The sequence below is a fragment of the Stegostoma tigrinum genome, chromosome 28 (assembly GCF_030684315.1).
Source record: "Stegostoma tigrinum isolate sSteTig4 chromosome 28, sSteTig4.hap1, whole genome shotgun sequence".
Lineage (NCBI taxonomy): Eukaryota > Metazoa > Chordata > Chondrichthyes > Orectolobiformes > Stegostomatidae > Stegostoma > Stegostoma tigrinum.
In genome coordinates, this window is record NC_081381.1 from 27,984,718 (window position 1) to 28,005,362 (window position 20,645).

General features: G+C 41.1%; 1 protein-coding gene across 3 annotated transcripts in view; it reads right to left on the bottom strand.

The window, feature by feature from the left end:
- Positions 1-2,000: 2,000 nt before the first annotated feature.
- Positions 2,001-20,645, bottom strand: part of plod1a (procollagen-lysine, 2-oxoglutarate 5-dioxygenase 1a) — a 34,290-nt gene continuing 15,645 nt past the window's right edge. The window contains exons 8-20 of one of the 3 annotated variants that reach the window (XM_048561392.2): positions 18,679-18,780; positions 18,288-18,419; positions 17,920-18,041; positions 16,259-16,363; positions 12,874-12,999; positions 11,338-11,479; positions 11,040-11,153; positions 10,454-10,519; positions 9,420-9,524; positions 9,188-9,334; positions 7,042-7,167; positions 6,654-6,779; positions 2,001-4,555 (exon numbers count right to left, since the gene is read on the bottom strand). In XM_048561392.2, coding sequence (XP_048417349.1) covers positions 4,400-4,555; positions 6,654-6,779; positions 7,042-7,167; positions 9,188-9,334; positions 9,420-9,524; positions 10,454-10,519; positions 11,040-11,153; positions 11,338-11,479; positions 12,874-12,999; positions 16,259-16,363; positions 17,920-18,041; positions 18,288-18,419; positions 18,679-18,780 — 1,569 coding nt within the window. In that variant the 3' untranslated portion in view covers positions 2,001-4,399. The remainder of the gene's footprint in view (positions 4,556-6,653; positions 6,780-7,041; positions 7,168-9,187; positions 9,335-9,419; positions 9,525-10,453; positions 10,520-11,039; positions 11,154-11,337; positions 11,480-12,873; positions 13,000-16,258; positions 16,364-17,919; positions 18,042-18,287; positions 18,420-18,678; positions 18,781-20,645) is intronic. The other 2 variants (XM_048561393.2, XM_048561394.2) reach the window with 2 other exon arrangements.

Genomic DNA, 20,645 nt, shown 5'->3' on the forward strand with positions numbered 1-20,645 from the left:
TTTGCATGTGTTTGGCCCAGTATCCCTCTAAACCTTTTCTATTCATGTATCTGTGGAAATGACTTTAAATGTTGTAACTGTATCTGCATCTCCCACTTCCTTTGGCAGTTCTTTCCATGTACAACGCACACTCTGTGTGAAAAAAATGCCTCAGGTGATAGGCAGTAGAGAGCCTTAATGCTTTATACAGTCTCAAGACATAGCAAGTTATGTTTGATTTGGCCTCGACTGCAGTCTTGTGTCCAATTTAATGGATGCAACAGTTCTCCCATCTGCCAGGTGGAAAATCCAGTGAGACCCTTTTTTTTGGGTAGGTGTGCCAGCACATAGGTGGGCAACAGCAGGCCTACCCCAGCATCATAGACCCTTACAGCTGCTGGCCACTGATTGGTCAATAAGTTTCATTGACTGGTTGTGCTACCAGTACTACACCCACTGGTGAAGCAGAATTGTCAATGAACACAGATGGTGGGAAGGGGGAAAATACCATGGGATGGGGGTTTAACCACAAGGGCATGGGATTGGCTGTTAGCTATTTGGCCCCTTAATCAGGCACTCATGCCTCGCGCAAATTCCGTATGGGTTCCTGATACAGTTTGCTTTTCAGGCCTCCTGCATTTTGACTCTTGGTCTGTCGTTGAGTGGGCTGTTTAAAAATCTCACTTGGCAGCAGGGCATGAATACCATCTACATATGCCTTCCCACCTTGGATTAATTGGGCAGAGACGGAAAGGCAGCCAGGTCCCCACCCATCACTTGATTAAGTGTTTCCCCCGTCCCTGTTCTCAAACACATCACAGAAGAGGGTTTAAATTTCACACAAAGTCTTGAGCCAACTATACTGGCATCTGTGAAGCTGAGAAACTCGGGAAGAGGGCAAGGTGATTCATCAACTTGGCACATTTAGCTAAACCTGGTTGTAGATGCTTCAGAGATTGTAGGAACTGCAGCTGCTGGAGAACCTGAGATAACAAGGTGCAGAACTGGCTGAACGCAACAGGCCAAGCAGCATCAGAGGAGCAGGAAAGCTGATGTTTCGGGTCTAGACCCTTCTTAGGAATTGTAGATGCTTCAGTCCGTCTTTCATTTTCTATGCCAGGCTCTGTCATCAATACGGATGGGAATGCTTATGGAGCCACACAGTTCTATTGGCTAATTGTTCACCACCAATCATGACTGAATGGCTGGACAGCAGAACATTGATCTGATCCGTTAGTTGTGAATTAAAACGTTAGAAGCCAGAAGTCGGTCACTCAATCTCTTGAAGCTTAGATCCTAGCTGATCCACAACCTCAACTCACTTTCCTGCTAATCTCGATCTAATTTCCTTCACAATCTTCTGAGTAAAGAAATTTCTATTGTGCTCAATTCTGAATGTCCATCCCTTTATCTGTTTTTGTTTCTGATTTCCAGCACCCACAGTTCTTTTTTTTTAAGACTCTTTAACTATCTAGGTTCTCCACTCAGGTAAAACAGTCAATATTTACGCTATCAACCCCACTTATATTCTACTCAACCTTCCCTCATAAACTAACATTTGCACTGTAGTTGAGTTACTCCAGTAACTAATTGAGCAGAGACAGGCAGCACGGTGACTCAGTGGTTGGCACTGCTGGCTTACAATGCCAGACACCCAGGTTTCATTTCAGCTTTGGGTAAATGACTATGGAATTTGCACATTCTCCCTGTTTGTGTGTGGGGTTTCCTCCCACAGTCCAAAGATGTGCAAGTTAGGTGGATTGGCAGTGCTAAATTGTCCACAGTGTCCAGAGATGTGTAGGTTAGGTGGGTTAGCCATAGTAAATGCAAGGATATGGGAATATGGCTGGGCTTCGGTGTGATCCTGTTTGGCAGATTGATGCAGACTTGATGGGCGAGCAGCCCAACTTCGCACTTTACAGATTCTGAGATCCTCACCGTTTCCACAAATTGCAATTGAAATTGGCCAGTACCCTCCTACAACTTACATGAAATATTGTATCAGCAAAGAAAACAGAAAATGTTTGATCATAATTTATGTTTTTTACTTTGACAGTTCAAAAATCAAAGGGCTACAGATTCTGTATGCTCTCAAATCTTACTTTCTATGTTTTCCCTCTGTATATCTTCCTATTGAGAGCTTAATAGTTCTGATCAACCTTTATGGAACTCTATGAACTGTTAAATGTTCAATGTGCAAATTTCAGAATATAGACAGTTTCTGATACTTGTGGATACACAGCCCCACCCTCCATCAGAACAAGTTACGAGACGCAAAGTTTATCAAAAAATACTGCCTATGTTTTTCAGCCCATCTCCAGATCTGGAATGAGAAGGCTATGCTCTGTGAAAGCCAAATACATCAGAGTAGAAAGTTAATAATAACCTGAAAAAGACAAAAAAAAACTTCTGAAAATTAGCCGCAGGAGTTGGGAAGAAGAGAGAAGTGCCTTAAACATTAATGATCCTTAAATATTTGACAGTGTTCATATGAATCCCAAGATTGAGCCCTGGTCTGTCACCATTCCTCCATTAATCTAATTTTATATCTCTGAACATGTTAGGATATTATTAAATTGGAAAGGGTTCAGAAAGGTTTTACCACGGTGTTGTCAGGACTGGAGGGTTTGAGTTATTAGGTCAAGCTGGCAGTTTTTTCACCAGAATGTAGGAGGTTGAAAGGTGACCATATTGAGTTTTATAAAATCATGAGGCGAATAGATAAGGTGAATAGCAAAGGTCTTTTCCCTAGGGTGGAATAGTTCAAAACTAGAGAGCATTTTCTAACGTTAGAAGAGAAAGATTGAAAAAGCAACTTTTTCCACACAGAAGGTGGTTTGTGTGTGGAATGTGTGTGAACTGCCAGAGGAAATGGTAAGTGCAGGTACAGTTACAATATTTAAAAGACATTTGGATTGGTACATGAATAGGAAAGGTTTAGATGAATATGGGTCAAATGCAAGCAAGTGGGACTAGTTTAATTTAGGAAACTGGTCGGCATGGATAAGTTGGAATGAAGGGTCTGGTTCTGTGCTTTATGACTCTATAATGGTAGTCTGAAGGGCATTTGCAGTATTGCCAATACTATTCAGTCACACTGTGGGTTCAATGCATGCAGTCAGAGTTGGAAGCACAGCAGGGAGATGTTTGTATTTCTTGGGACATGATGGTTCAACTCTCTTCTTGACACATTCTGAGACAAAAAAATTTGGTCTTTATAATGAGAAATGTTGGGGACAAAATCCCAAAAAGGGCAGTGACAGTTTGTGTGTTTCCAATTACCATAAATGCCACCTAGGTTGGAGATCTACTAATAAAAATAAAGTGAAATCTGTAGCAGCATATATGAAATGCTCAATTTATTCTCAATCTGTGTTAATACTGAGACACGCTCCTCAGCTTTGTTCTCCAAGGCGTGAATACTGAAAGCTTCCAGTGAGCATCCAACTAGCAGGAGTCAGGACTCTCTTAAAGGCAGGAGTAGCCCTCAGCCAACTCCTTATCCTTTCTCCTAGCCCTTCTAAACTTCATTGCTCAAGTAAATTCCTTCCCTTTAAGCTCTTTCAGTGGTACTGTATTTTCAGACCTTTGAAGAAATTTCTCCTCAATTCTGTCATTACCACTTAGTTCCAATTTTGAAATTCCTACAACCAGTCAGGACAACCAGACCGTGATTCACAACTCAATCTCCTCTCCCTCCCTTCTTACAAAGCTTATTGATTGAACTTTCTGAGTTTTTCCATTTTTAACTTGCTTCTTTTGCAAAGGGAACTGGCATTTCTGTTCCACATGAGAGAGTATTGGCAGATAATTAAACCAATACTGACAAATCAATCCTGCCCCAAACCACAAAACATGCATGTACATACCCAGTGGGTTTAGCCTGACACAGGGCAGAGATTCGGTCACAGTAACCTCTCTGTTACCCTGGCTGTGAAGGGATGGGAGTACTTTGAACTCCAGGATTCAAAAAGAGCCAGAGCCCGATTTACACAGGAAGTTACTGTATCCAACCATTTCAAGCTAAAATGGAATTGAATAGCCAGATGCCTTCAGCATTTAGCTTTCATGGGGTCTGCATAATATGCAATGGGGTAGCACCGTAACTTTAAAAGCTGTGGATTACTTATTGTTCCATTATTAAAGAGAGGGGGCTGTGCTTTATCTTTAGAACCTACAAGTTAGATACATGTTGTTTTGGACTTGACTAAAACTCAACCTAACTTCACAACTGACACAGTTGCACCTGGTGTAACTATCTCTTTATACTAAGCACTTGGGGAATTCTATAAACCATTATATACAAAGTAGGAATATGGGCCATCCTTGCTGCAATATTCTGAGAAAGGTCAAACTGCGGTATGTCACAAACAGTCTGTAACAGTTTCTGCTGCATGCATTCAAATTGTAAGCACTTTAATTAAGGGTCAACAAAAGAGACAGCGATATATCTTGTGCCTCTGGTGGTTGGAAGACCCTCGTGGTAATGGGTCAATCGCCCTGGATGCATGAGGGCCCAGCCCTTCCGAGGAGCCTGGATGGAACAATTATACCTGATGAACCTGCAGCCACCTCCCTGCAAGAGACATAACAACCTTCAGTATAACAGCAATGGTTTGCTGTGTCAGAGTAAAGGCTAAACACATAATGATCCAATCATAATTAAATTCAGAGCTCTTTTGTTTTTCAGAGCACTGCTTATAAACAGGATACTGAAACATCATAAGAAATCTACTGGTTATATATAGTCTGTGCAGGGGCATACACAGTCTGACCTGTTATACCTATTGTTAGTGCTGGGCCACTCAGTCCTGTTATACTCAAAGACCTGTGTCAGCGCGCTTCACAAACCCCAAAGTAAAACTGAGTCTTGTCTTTGTCTGTAGCCTACTGAACAGATAAAGTCTCAGTTATCTTAGGAGGCTGGGGAAAGGTGTATTTGGGAACCACAAACCATTCAATCACAAAACAAAAAAGGTAGGAAAATAAATATTTAACATTTAACATGAACGAAGACCAGGCTACAAAGATGGGTTTGATATATACCGTCCTCTCCACAACACACAGAAAAAAAGCTGGATATTGATAACAGTTGGGAATTAACATTGGTTGGAAGGAGTGGGGAGCTGGGACTCATGAGCTGGGTGCTGAAGCCTGGCTACAGGACTGAGGTGTTTCCAATAATACTGCTTTAAACTAGACACACTGATTCAATCTGGTGGAGAATTGCTGTTCCCCCTAAAGGTGTCAGAGCAGGACCAGGAGTATTTGACAGTGATCTCTAACTCCGTTTCCCACCTCACCTGTGACAAAGACAAATGTTGGAGGAGTTTAAAACAGACTCAAAGTGTGGAACTACTGTATATCTACCCCAAATGCAAGCCTAACATCATAAACTCAAAATTATTTCGTCCTGTTCAGCGCGAAATCAGCAAATATCGGAAGTTATAATTGGTTCCCCCTGTGAGGCCACTTTGATTGAGAAAAATCCCATGGAATGAATGTGAGAAATGATAAAACAGGCCAGGTACTGGTATTGCTTTCCTTCAAAAATTCCTTGTATTTATGGTTCACAAATTGCACCCTATTGTAAAGTGTAACTCAGGGCTTTTGATCTTATAGCTTTTTCAGTCCTTAATATTAATCGTCAGTTCCTGAATAAGGGTTGATCGAGTAAACAGCGAGAGCAGAGAAAGACACAGACTGGCAGATAGAGAAATATTGTGACATAGAAACTGACTCTGACAGAGAATACAGACAGACAGAGGTGGGCGGAGGTGTTTTCTGATCTTATCAGGAAAGCATAAATTGGGTTCTTAGCAATCCAGAGTTTAACAGCATAGTTACTATTGTAATGAAATAAATATTTCATTTTTTTGCATTCCTTAGAATCCAACTTGTCTTGTCAACAACCCTGCTGTCTTAGCAGACTAACTGACTTACATCCATCTGGACTCTTAGTGTGAATGGCAAATGAGGCAACCACATGAATGAGTGATAAGTGCAGAGTGGGCGGATAAAGAGTCTTGTTTTTAGAATTTACGGGAAAATTTGCAACTAAATCAAACACTTAAGGTAAACAAGCTGCATACATTGGGATCGGTAACATTGTCCATGGTTGAGATAGTTGGAGGACATTCTGAGATCATATTAGGTTGACACTAAAAATCAAAACTGGTTTCAAGAATTCTGGTTCAAACTGTCCTGGCAGTGAGAATCTCACAAGTCTTATTGTAAGTAAATACATAAACATTCAGCAATACCCTATTGTCAACAACACATTATAACTGGCAAATTATTAGAAAAAATCTCATGGATGTTTCTAGACACATCCTTACCTTCCCCCTCAGTTTAAAGACCACCATTAGTTGAACTATCTGACCTCAGTCTACATTGGCTGTTAATAGTTAGAATGATCATGCATCCACTGAGTTGGAACATTCCACAGCGCAAACATAACTTTAGAAACATGCAAGATCAGAATAAAGAGGAAGAATAAATTTACCAAATTCTGAGAGCTTTGGGGTCTCCACTCAGCAAACTGCAGTATTCATATCACAGCCATGTGTCGATTCAGTACAAGTTCCAGTAGGATAGGTCATGAAACCCACTCTGCTTTGGAGTACTGAGTAAACCAGATAGGCTCAATCCCAAACATCAGTCATACAACTTACCTGATAGTCAACTCCAACTTTGTTCAGTGCAATGTTTACAGTAAAAGTAGAAGCATCATGATGTGGCATTAAAGATGGCTGTTCATCAGGTTTATATCTAACTACAAAGGCCAGGTCAAAGAGAGCCTGTAAGAAAGAAAAGGGGTGTGAAGCAGTACCATGCAGCATCCATTACAGAGCAGACACTGAGGAGAGAGCACCAAACCCCATCTTACAAAGTCCTGTCGTCCCCAGGCATTGACTTCATCTAGGCCTTGAGCTACCTCCATTGTCATGACAACCTAGGCCTGGTACTTTTCCTGCATACAGCAGCAGCAAGGCCTCAGATTTCTCCTTCATTGCAGGCAAATCCTCCTGCTGCATTCCAGCGAGACTGAATCAGTTTTACCTCATAATCAACTCCTGCCCTGTTTAGAGCTACGTTAATAGTGAAGGTTGAGGCATCATGGTGGGGTTCAAGCGAGGGCTGCTCCTCGGGTTTGTATCTCACTACAAAGTTCAGAAACGAGAACGCCTGGGAGGCAGAAATTTAACATGGAAGAAATAAAACCAGCATTAGTAACCATGGCGATAAAAGTCAAAGTTGTTACAGTTTATAATCATTTTAGATGCTCATTTTAGTCCCTGCTCCTATTGGATTTTATCCCTAATTTATTAAAGTAAAAGTTTATTACTAAGTAGAATAACTTGACAATTAGTTTCTTTTCCTGTGTTACTTTTACAGTTTCTTTCTAGACATCACTGCCTCTTGTGCGGAGTTGCACAGATACTGCTGCTTCTGCGATGACACCAAAGGGGTCATGCTTCAGACAAAGAAGATATTATGAAGTTATTCAACAGTGGTAACATGAGAGCAAAGTTCAGTCTGATCTCAGACTTTTCCACACACAAACACTTTCTATCGATAGTAACAGGGCAGGGATCAGGAACAGGAGCTCCAATCTCTCATGGGCATACAGCGTGTTGTGATCAGTGAATTCCCGGTTACTATCTAAGCTACAGGGTATCCCAAGAAAATTCCCTGATCTGCTGTGAGAAAAATCAAAGGCAAATTTTTTAAAAATGTGTTAAAAGCTATTGGAAACAGCAAAGAGCTTTTTAATTGGTTGGAACAGTTGGCCTGATGGCCATTATGATAAAACTTCCAGGAATATGCCCAAGCAGTTTTGTCAACATTGACTGTGGAAAGGTTTGCTGCAAAGTGTTTCATTTCATGCTTGAACCTTAGGTTTCAAACACCAAGCCTTGATCAGATCTTAACATTTGCACTGCTGATGAGGAAACTGTTAAGCTGAAGTATTTCCATATCTGCTGCTATATTGTCCTAATTTTAAGCAATTATAGAGAGGGTGAGAAATTACTCTAAATGTATTCAACAGTTTTAGTGTCTTTGTTTCCAAATCATTTTCTCAAGTACCAAACATCTAGGTAGAATCAACAGGAACTTAAATTCTGGTCCCTGCATGAATAAACTCAACATATTATTCATTCAAAAGTTACATTTACCGTGCTGTAGCAGAGGCAGCAGCCTCTTCAGTGAATCAATGAAGCCATATCGCCGCTCTGTCCGCATCACCTGGAAACTTGGTTTGTGAAATGTAATTTATCTAGACTTGGTCTGCTCTTAGTTCTCAACAACATGCTGCTTCTTGACAAAACATATCAATTCTCACATGTATGTTGATCACATGCATCTTTTACCATTGTCTCTTGAAATTCCCCCAATGCCTCCAATTGTACAGATCCTTTGTCAACGTACTGTATGGGATGAGTAGAAAGTCTCTGCAACTAAATATTAGACAGACCAAAGACATTTTCCGTTCCTGCCACAAACACAGTTCCCTAGGCACCGAATCCACTTTTCCCGGCTACTCTGCAGGGAGGTACAGTCTTTTTGCAACTTTAGCTTTCTGATTCTGAGCAGAGCTTCTGATCCCATATTTATTTTGTGACCAAGATTGTCTGCTTATGTTTGTGACATCAGCCATCCCTGCTTCAGCTCATCAGCCACTGAAAACCTCACCCCTGCTTTTATTCCCTCCCAACTTGACTGTTCCAACATTCTTCTGACAAGCCTCCCCTCTTTCCTTTTCCATAACCTTAAGTACCTCTAAAACTCTGCTACCCTCATCAAGACTGGGACAAGGTTTAACCGTCACCTCTATTCTCACTAATCTTGAATGACTCAGGTTTAAGATAAATATGTTACAATTTTAATCTTTATTTTAAGATCCCTCCAGTTCCTCATCCCTCCTTATCTCTGTAAACCTCTCTGAGGTCTCTGCGCTTGCAACTCTGGTCTGTTAGGCATTCCCTATTATAAAGGCTTAGCTAACACAGACTATCTCAATCTTTTGACTGCTATTGCCTGCAGAATTGTCAGTCTCAGGGTGTGATTAAAATTGACCCATTTTCCTGGTAATACTGGGTTTTAATTGGATATTAATGCATTATGTACTCTAGTAGAGTGAAAGGAAACAACTAACCAATCACAGAATGGACTGGAGAATGCAGCACTGGACAGCTGGACTGACCTTGGTGTAATAGCCTGGGTAGATCTTTTCTGTTAAAGGTGCAATATATTCTCTTAAAAACTTCTGCCATTCTTTCTCATATCCAATCTGATTCATGTGAATATCAATTGTTGGCACATTTTCATATCCACCCTGAATACGTGTGTCCTGAGATAGAAATGGAAAAATCATTTAGAAAATGTGTTCAGATACACAGAAGTAATACTTGATCTTTGATCTTTAGCATTCTCACCTTATTGTCTCCAGTTGACCACTGTCCATAATGCTCCATCTCCTCAACAATGTCATCACAGGCTCGTTCAGTGAAAATAGGGAACCAGTATACATCTGGACAAGGCTGTAAAACAACACCAACATGTATCAAATACATGGTTTAGAATCTACCACATGGCCCAATTGCCTGTACAGCAGGCAATTATTGTGTGTTGGACTATGTCAATCAATGTTCATGAAACTGGATTATCTCAAAATCTGTCACATGATCATACCTAACACATATACCAACATGGAAGTTTATCGCTCTGCAGCACTTATAGATGTCATGTGCTTATATGCACATCTCACAGTGACCCCTACCAGATTTCACACTGGAATGCAAGCACTACTTTTATCGTTATATACAACGACTACACATTACCCTGTTGACACTATTGTCACATGTGACCATTGCACATGACAATTACACTCAATTTTAAAAACAAGACCTTCTAGAAACATCAAAAATAGAACCATTTGATCACTTATTATGATTCAATATGATCAAGCCTGATCTTCCAACTCAGTACCCTGTTCCTGCTTTGTCCCCATAACCTTTGATCCCTTTAGCCCTAATAATTTTATTTATCTGAATGTTGAAAACATTTCAATTTTTGGCCTCAACTGCATTGTGTGCAGAGCAAACAGCAGGCTCACCAGGCCCTAGGTGGAGAAATTTCTCATCTCAGTCCTAAATAGCCTACCCATATCCTTAAACCATGACCCCCAATTTTGGGGTCTGCAGTAATCGAGAACATCCTAACTGTGTTTGTTCTGTTCCCTGAACCACCAAGAGTTGATCTATTCCAGCTTCACTTGCTGATCTCAATACACGGTCAGAAGATAGCTGGGGGTGAAAATGGATTTCATTGCACACACTTCTCCCAAAGACACAATGCATTGTGGCAACATCAGTTGCCAGATTCTAACGCAGACTGGATCAGGATGACTATGTAAGTACTCAGATGTTGGTCAGTAGCCCACGCATTCATTCATATAGCAGATCTTTACCTGTAGAAGGATCTTGTTTTCCATTATTGAGCTGTAGTTCTCATGAATGTACTTATCTTCCCAATCCTGTAACACAAACAAAGGAAAATGGATGGAATGCCATTCATACCTGTTGTGCTGTGTTGTGTCTTTGCAGGCCTTTCACTCTCTTTAGTCAATATGTCAGAGCAAATAACTTGGACTCTTAACACAGCTATTCTGAATTATTAGTCAGAGATCAATTAAATAAACAGAGAAAAGGAGATAGTCCTTATTTTGATTCAACTTCATTTGGTATTTTAAAAGGAAAGTGCACAAATATTTCAGTAATTACAGCACAAATATTTGAGTAATGAACTGGAATATATTGCTTCTTTCTTTCGACCCTGCTGTTCCAGGGGCCTTGAGTGACACCAGGAACTCTTCCACAATTCGATGCTTTGCTCAACATTGAAGCAGACAGGAACTCTGGGATCACAAGATTTTGGGTTCAGTCTCATGCTATACGGTGAATCACACAAAACATAAATGAGTTCAGTCCCATTACTGTATCTCAGGTTTAGAGGTCTAACTCCCACCTCCCCCACTCTCTGCATTTTAGGTGTACCTGTGGGTTTTCAGAGATCTGCCACAGGTCATTGTGCAGGTGATCAGTATGATAATTTGCCAGGGAGAGAATGCGTCCAAATTCATGCCTGTTGGTGATGTACATGAAGATTCCCTACAGCAAAAAAAAACCGCACAGATTAATCCTGATACTCAGGTGTATGTGCGCGCGTTTGTGTGCGTGTGTGCGCGCATGATCACAACTTCTAATTCCTGCCAAGAGGCTCCATTTCCTATGCATAATCTCTGAGGAAGATGCTCTGGTGAGCTACTCACTTGTTGGGGAGCAGCACACTCACCTGTTCCCTAATATTGTGACAGAAAGCCATGTCTGTGTCCAAGCTGCCAGCATGGTAGAGATCTTTCTCAGTCAGGACTAACTGAAGCAAAGTGCCTTGGATTAGGTATACACTGGAGATGTATGGAACATTCCAGAGGCCACTGCACAGAAACAGAGCACATTAGTACCTGAAAGTAATTTAAATCTTTGGCAAATTATGCAGATCACTGTCTTTCCTGGGAACTATGAATGTCAATTCCCAATGACAACTCCTATTTGCTGCCCTTCAGCCTAACTGGTGCCTCTTTAACAGATTGCTGCAAATTGTATCCACATTGTTCCACTGGGAAACCATTCTATTTCCCCACTGCCAAGTATCAGGAAAACTATCATCTGCAGGTCAATCCATTTTTTAAATTCATGACCTGTGGCTGTCACTGATAAGACTAATATTTAATCAAGAAAAAACAGTGGTGAGTCACCTTCTCAAACTGCTGCACTCATGTACTGTATGTACACCCACTATATTGTTAGGGAAGGATTCTCGAGGTTTTATCCCAATGATGAAGAAACAGCCATGTCAAATGATTCTCTGAAATGTTGATTTAAGTCCAGTCATGAAAGAGAATCTTTCACCCCCAGCCTAATGGTTCAATAAGAAGCAAATTTAAAGTGAATCTGAACCCAGCTGTGAATGAGCCAAAGTGGATCCAATCCTGCTATGAAGATCAAAATTGGAAGGAAACTGGATTTCATCCAAATTCAACTAAAATAGTCCACTGTGGAGTGAATCCAGAGTAGAACCAACCTATCTATAATTGTCCAAAGGGAAGGGAGTTTGCAATGGATCCACAACACATATTGCCCACTGATCATAGAATCCCTACAGTGTGGAAACATGCCCTTCAGCCCAACAAGTCCACACCAAACCTCACAGCATTCCATCCAGACCCATCCCCCCTATAACCCACCTAATCTACACCTCCCTGAACACTTTGAGCAATTTAGCATGGCCAATCCACCTAGCCTGCACATCTTTGGACTGTGGGAGGAAACCAGAGCACCCAGAGGAAACCCACACAGACACAGGGAGAATGTGCAAACTCCTCACAGACAGTCGCCCGAGGGTGGAATCAAACCCGGGTCCCTGGTGCTGTGAGGCTGCGCTGCTAACCACTGAGCCACCGTGCCGCCTTATAGCTAGAAGTGATCAGCAACACACCAACAATTTTGTTCTCAGTAAGCTCCAAAGAAAACTGATGCTGGAATTCTACTTTTGAAGTGAGTTTGCGAAAAGCGTTTGTTCAGATTGGGGTGTCAGAGTCTGTGTGGCAACATGTGCAATAGATTGTTGCCCTTTGCATTTTTCAACTCGATGAGAGTGAAATGCTCCCCAAAAATATAATTACACCTATCTAATAGCACTACTGCAACGATTCATGTGGAGATCAGATACAGGGCTTCTCGGTATATTAAGGTACTTCTGCCTATTCGGGAGGTGATTGACAATATCATAATGTTTGAGAATGAAAGTGTTTTTAAGGTTGATACTTACATTCTGTGTTGCTGAACAATATCTACATAATCCTCTGATCGGGCATAATATCCATCAACATCAAGTGCCCCCCAGAAGTTAGACCACAGCTTCCTGTGGCGACTGATTAGAGGTGCCAGTATCGGTCTGCAAGGATCAAGATATTTGATGACATTTATTATAAAGGTTAGAGCCATTCTAAACTCAAAAAAAGCATTACAATTCTTCAGTGCTTACTATAAGTAAGCTTCCATATCTGAAGGAATGTGGCTCTGAATTCCATTTCTACACTTAAACCAAATTCTTATTCTTTTTGCCTGGTTTACCAGCAGCTCAGGTTATCATAATTAACATCAACCCCCAAAGTACTGTGGCATAATATCATACTTCTCATCCACTGAGTATTTTGTAAGCCTCTGAAAGGTTACTTTCCATTAATATTTTCCTTAAGGGCTTCTCATCAATGACCTTCCACTTGGATCAAAGAAATAATTAAAATTAATCAACAAGGTTGTTCACAAGAGTTTGAGATGCGATAATGCACAAATGCAAATCATTGTGAAATAATACTGTTCTGTATTAAATAATCCAATTGACACAGAGAGTGCCCATCACATTTTGTCGTTTACAGTAGCTAACTCCTGAATGTCTGCAATCTTAAGTGACTTCACATTCCTTTCCAAGGACTTAATTACTTCATGTTTTCCTGGCTCTCAGTTCATGGAGTATTACTTGGCTGAAAGATTTAAAACAGCTCTCTCTCCATTGTAGCTCCTTTCCACTTTTCTAGTCCTTTGCTTCCCTTTGTAGCTCCCGTCCTCACGTTGCAGCTTCACTCACCTACAGCCCTAAGGCCCTCACCCTCACCAACTCCCTCATCCCCTGCACAACAGCTGAGTTTCCCAGGCTGCAGCCTCATTAGCCTTGCTTTCTTGCCCTCCAATAGTTTCTGGCCTCACCAGCCTCTCTTTTCTGACTCTCTCCACCCCCCCATTTACTGGATGTAAGTTTGCTCACTGAGCTGGAAGGTTCATTTTCAGACCTTTCGTCACCATTCTAGGTAACATCATCAGTGAGCCTCCGGTGAAGCGCTGGTGTTATGTCCCGCTTTCTATTTATGAGTTTAGGTTTCCTTGGGTTGGTGATGTCACTTCCTGTGTTGATGTCATTTCCTGTTCTTTTTCTCAGAGGGTGGCAGATGGGCTCCAAATCAATGTGTTTGTTGATGGAGTTCCGGTTGGAATGCCATGCTTCTAGGAATTCTCGTGCGTGTCTCTGTTTGGCTTGTCCTAGGATGGATGTGTTGTCCCAATCAAAGTGGTGTCCTTCCTCATCTGTATGTAAGGATACTAGTGATAGTGGGTCATGTTGTTTTGTGGCTAGTTGATGTTCATGTATCCTGGTGGCTAGCTTTCTGCCCGTTTGTCCAATGTAGTGTTTGTCACAGTTCTTGCAAGGTATTTTGTAAATTACGTTCGTAAATGATGTACAAAATACCTTGCAAGAACTGTGACAAACACTACATTGGACAAACGGGCAGAAAGCTAGCCACCAGGATACATGAACATCAACTAGCCACAAAAAGACATGACCCACTATCACTAGTATCCTTACATACAGATGCGGAAGGACACCACTTTGATTGGGACAACACATCCATCCTAGGACAAGCCAAACAGAGACACGCACGAGAATTCCTAGAAGCATGGCATTCCAACCGGAACTCCATCAACAAACACACTAATTTGGAGACCATCTACCACCCTCTGAGAAAAAGAATAGGAAATGACATCACCAACACAGAAAATGACATCAACACAGGAACTGACATCACCAACCCAAGGAAACCTAAACACATAAATAGAAAGCGGGACATAACACTAGTGCTTCACTGGAGGCTCACTGATGATGTTATCTAGAATGGTGACGAAACATCTGAAAATGAACCTTCCAGCTCAGCGAGCAAACTTACATCCAGAACCTCAACCTGAGCTACAAATCTTCTCAAAACTCGCTACACCCCATTTACCCCATCTGCAATGGCCAGCTTCATTTCATCCAGCCTCTGAAGCCTTGCCCACTGCTGCCTTTCACTTTCCCTGTGCTGTTCCTGTTACAGGCTGCCTCTCTCCTGCTTATCAGTAGCAACCAGGCATCATCAGTGAAAAAGCTCCTCAGGATTTTTAACAGTTTCATGCATGGAAGTGACTTCTCTGCTGTTGGTGGTCCCCATTATGATACTTTAAAGGGATTGTGGGTGCTTGTGCTGATTTTGCCTGCTGCCTTTGAGTATTTTGAGTCCAGCTATAATGAACTGAGTTGTTCGATATCTTTCTGCTCAATAGTCACATTGGGCAGATTTGGGCAAGTCTTGATGCATTGCAGATCTCTTAGATGTAGGAGATTATAGGTCTGGCAACCCAGAAGGAACATTACCCTCAAATAAATAGGGAAGAACACTTAAGTATTGCAATAAGGGAAACTCTCCTTCATTCAATTATGGCTGGTCTGGTTGATACATCTGGTATTGTTGATATGATCATGTACAAGGAACCAAAGATATCATTAGCTGGTCATTTGTTTTGATTTATATTTCCTGTTGAGAGTGTGACAAACTGGATTTTTGGTGAATGCCCCAGGTCATTTTTAGTACCATCAATGGGAGGAGGTTGAACCAGGCTGTTTGATCTGTCCACCCAATGTTCTTGTTTGATGTAGCTTAACACATTGAGTTTGTGCTGCTAAGCACCGAGACAGGTGGCAAAGATGGACACCACAGCCTGTTCTGAGGATGTCATACTGCTACGACAACGCTTGCTCTGCCAGGATGCATTTGCACATAATGATGTCATCGTGCAAGTGCTGATAAATAAAACACCTTTGCCCATTTGTGAATGCGTCATGAAACATGTGGGTGAACAACAGCCTCAAGTTCACTCAGTCTATGGTTCTGCACACATTTTTCCAAGAATTATAAACAGTCTTTTCTCCCATTTCTGGTGGATTGCTTACCTCCTTCTGTTTTGCATGGTTTCATTTGATTGCATTTCTTCCTACTATAATCCTCTACTCACAGTGGAACACTGGGGACTTTCTGTCCTGCCATGTTGAAATGATATTCCATATAGTTAACGTCAGTGAGCTGATGCTGAGGAGTTTAATGCAATTCAGCAGTGTGTTTAAACGACCAGAATCACCTTTGTTCCTGGTGCCTACTGTTCCATTACTTTGCAGTGACATAGCACCACAAAGAAGTGTTTCTGTAAATGAACCATCTCTGCTTCACCTTGTGGGGTGTTGACAGAAAATGTAGCCTTAACTCTTATCTCTCGCCCATCCTTCCCAACCAAATTTCAACTGGAAAGTAACAGATAAAGAGGTGGGTCTGTCAGGTGCTTTTTCTGACCTGTTCTGTTCAATGAGGAGTTTCAGGATGTCAGGATTCAGCAGTACAACTTCAACGTCAACACTGAAGTAATAATCACATGTCACATCTTGCCGGCACAGGTCACTGTGGTCAGAAGAATTAAACTGTAGATTTTGCAAACAGCAATTCTAATGCAAACAGTCAGAATTTTCATACAGAGGCACCAGAACATACTCCTATGTATTGTATTCTTATCAGTGAAAACAATTTATATTTGTACACGTTAATGTAGTAGAATATTCCACGGTACCTCACAGGTGCATAATCCGATTAAATCTGACAGTGCACCAGAGGATAGGTGATGAAAGCCTTATAAAATTAATAGTTTTAATGAGCATCTTAAATAAAAAGTAGAGGTGGAAAGATTTAGGGATGCAATTCTAGAGTTTAGACCTTAAACGCCTGAAAGGATGGTCACAAATAGTGGAGAAAAGGGTGTGAAGAATGCATGAGATTCATGGTTGAACACAAGTATATAAATGTGTATAGATACATTAATGTGCATCTGCAAGGGTACACACATATATTGTGAAAGAGTAATGCATTTACTTCATGTACACAATCCATTAACATATCAATGCAAGGAAATAGCTAATAGAAATAATTAAAAACCTTGATTAAAGAACCACATTCTCATTTTTCTATGCAGAGTTGAGAGAAAGATTTTTCATAAAGATTTGCACTTCTAAGCATATTTCATGATTTCAAGATGTTACAAAAAGTAATCATTTTTCTAATGGTGGAAACAGCAGTCAATGGCATGGTCTCAGAAGCAGCCATGTAATAATGGCTAGCTTATGTGTTTTACTGATATTGAGCATAATTTTTCTAGCAGTGGAGGTGGTAAAAGATATGACGTGAAAGGGAAATAGTGGGGCAACTTTACATAGAGCCAAACTCAATGTCTTTTGCGCCCTCAGCAACGAAGTGCTGGGTAAGATGGTCAAATGAGGACAGCAATTAAAGTCCTTAAGTGGTCAATTAATGGCCTCAACCAATCACCTCCCTGATTGCCTGCCTTCCCTGCCAGACCAGAAAAGTGTCTTAATTTCCTGACGGGACACCATCTTGACCCACCTATTAGATTGGGGTGGGAGCTTCTAATTGCTTCAGTCTGAAGGTAATCAGAGGCATGAATGGTGAGTATGAGAGGTAGCCTTTGAAAGTCACACCCATGCCCCTCCGTCTAACCCCTCTGAACCCACCTGAACCTGTGAACCGCACGTCACGACGAGGAATTATAATGTGACCACCCTTCTCACCTCTAGATCCCCCAAGGTCTCGGCTAGCAATCTTTGAGATCCAGAAGCTACACACCCAATATGGGAAAATTTGACCTACTGGTTAAGGGGCAAATATTGGTACAGTCTACTAAGAAATTCTTTGATCTTAAAAAGATCCTACAAAGCTGCTTTGATGTTTCCTTGAGAAGGTAGACAGGACCTCATTATATCTCATCTGAGAACAGATATCCTCAAACCAGAGTGCACTTGAGTGGGTCAATATGGATTATGTGGTCAAGTCCCAGAGACGTAGTTCGAATCCCCAGTTAAACGAAAAGGGCTATCAACAGCAGACATGATGCAATATCAGTGGACAACATGAGACTCCATTTCTAATTAATGCTCTTTGTTACTCACATGCCCATGTTGCGAGCATCTGCATTGGCAATCTCCTCATCTGGTCCAACTACTTTCACATTCTGGTACTTGTCTCCATGTTCCTCCACAAACTGCCACGCATGCTGCTCATGGTGGTTTTGCTGTTAATATAGAGAAAGAGGGAGTCTCTAAGTATAACATTGCCAAATCAGACAGTCGCACTTCATCCTCTGTACTCAACTTCCTTTAGCACTGGCACTATCTGATAACATATCAATCAATATATCACTAGTCCTTTTTAGGAAGCATTGAATAAACAAAGGAGTGATTTAGAATTTTCCCAACTGATCAGCAAGGCAAGGATTCCAACAGCAAAATAAATTATAGATAGCAGGATGGACACTCACTGTATTGTGAATGAAGATTTGGAGTTGTTTCTTTGGATAATTCAAATTCACTAAACGCTCAAAGAAATCCTCTACAAAGGGTGTCGGCTGCTCAATGAAGATTCCAATGAACACAGTAGGGAATTCACTGTCCTAAACATGAGAAAAACAAGCTCACTCACCAGTTTGCAAAATGATCAATGAATCAGGATTGCAGATTTGAGAACGCTATTCATTCTCAGGTATATCTCATGACTGGGGGTACACGGAGAGATCTCAAATTTATTAGCTCAAGCCACTGGGCCGAGGAGATTTAATACTGCAAGTCACACTGCACCTGTAAACATCAATACTGCCTGTCCCAGCTTACACAGCTGGTATCAAATGAAGAATTTGGACCAGAGTCACTCACCTTCTTTTCTGCTAAACTTATTGTGTTTTTATCACATTCTGTGCAGCCAGTTTCAAAGGTCCAGACCTTTGGAATGTAGTTCCCCATATAGTTCAGCTGCATCTTAAAAGTGAAGAATTCAAACAGTTAGAATAATTTGGTAGAAACAAGAAATGTTTCCTCTAGTTGATAGACTTGAACTAGGTGGCACAATTTAAAAATAAGGGGCATAACACCTAGGTGCAAGGTGAAGTTTTTTTACTCAGGTGGTTGTGAGCCTTTGGAATTCTCTAACCTAGAGGTCTGTGGAGGCTTAGTCTGAGTATGTTAAAAGAGAAACTTTAAGATTTGTGATTACGTGTGTCATGCAGGGTTTTGGAAATAGGATAAGGAAACAGCATTGAAGTGTTCAGCTGTGATTGTTTTGAATGGTGGGGCAGGCTTGATGGGCTGAATGGCCTATTTCTTTTCCTATGTGTGCTAGTGAGTGGGTGAAAGAGGTAGAAGAAGCAAGTTTAAGAGACAGGGGCTAGAAACAGAATCAATGAAAGTGAGACAGGTAGAGACGGGTTTGTGAACAGCATCAGAGAATGTGACATAGTCAGAGCAAATGAGCAAGAAAATTAGTTCAGGGAATACATAATTATATTTAAGGACAATGTGGAACTGGAATACAAAATTGTTTGGACTCTGGTTTGAAAAGGTTTTGAAGGAACATGTAACTTCTGAGTGTCATGTTCAGCAGTAATTACTGAGTCAAATTTTAATGTGCACTGTTAGCCACCTACAGTTTTGTTGGAAATCAAGTGATTTTGGAAAGAAGACGAGCAAAGCTTTAAAGACAGTTAAGAGATCAGCTGAATTTCTAGACAAACTTGGTTTGGAAGAGATAGAACCAAAGTGCTAGAGGCTGACTAGTTCATCGTTTGAACTAAAGTTGCTGTTTCAGTGCACAGGTTGGAGTGTCAGTTGAAATAACAAACCTCCAAAAAGCTGGCAGCAAAAAAAAAATTCTCTCCCTCACCTGAAAAAGAAGAAACTTTACAGCAGGATAACTGCACAAAAGTCTCTCAGTGAAATACCTTCCCTGGGGGCCCCGAGAAATTTCCAGAAACAAATATGCTGAACCTCGTCTTAAACTCTGAAAGCTGACTTATTTCTATTCAAAGTCCTAACTCTAAGGCTATTCTCATCAAAGTGAAATTGAAGTTTATTTCAAATAAACAAGTTATTTTTTAACTTTATTGAAGAAACTGGTTGATAGTCTCTTTTGTGCTTGATAATAGAAAGGAGAAAAACATTCATCATTTTGGTAAGTGAGATGTACGCTTCTACTATATTTTGTGGAGCAGATTCTTTTCATTCATGGGATGTGGGTGTAGCTGCCTGGGCCAGCATTTATTGCCCATCTCTAATTTCAAGAGGGCAGTCAACCATACTTCTGTGGCTCTGGAGTCACCTGGCAGCTGGGACTAGTTTAGCTTTGGACTATAGTTGGTATCGACTGGTTGGACCAAAGGGTCTTTTTCTCTGCTGTATGACTCTATGTATGCAAGACCAAGGAAAGATGGCAATTTGCTCTTCTCAAAGACGTCACCTGGGTCTCTGGATTATTACCGCTTGGCTTGATGACCAATGCACTGGAGAAAAATTGAGACAGTGACTACGAAAGAAAGTGTGGGGAACTGGCATAAAGATAGAAAGTGAATGAATGAAAGAGTGAATGACTGGCAGAGAAAGTGACAGAACGAAATGGTAGAGTAACGGATGAGTAACTAAGCGTTAAGAGAGCAATTGTCTCAGTAGGAAAGGAACATTGTGAATGAATATGACAGCAATGATACCCAGGCAAATTAATGGTAAAGTCATGTACAGAATTACATATATGTGCATGCAGGAGGCCATTCAGCCAATCATGCAGCTGACGGCTTTTTGAAAAATCAAACAATTTATTGCCACATCCCTGCTCTTTTCCCAAGTTCCTAGTT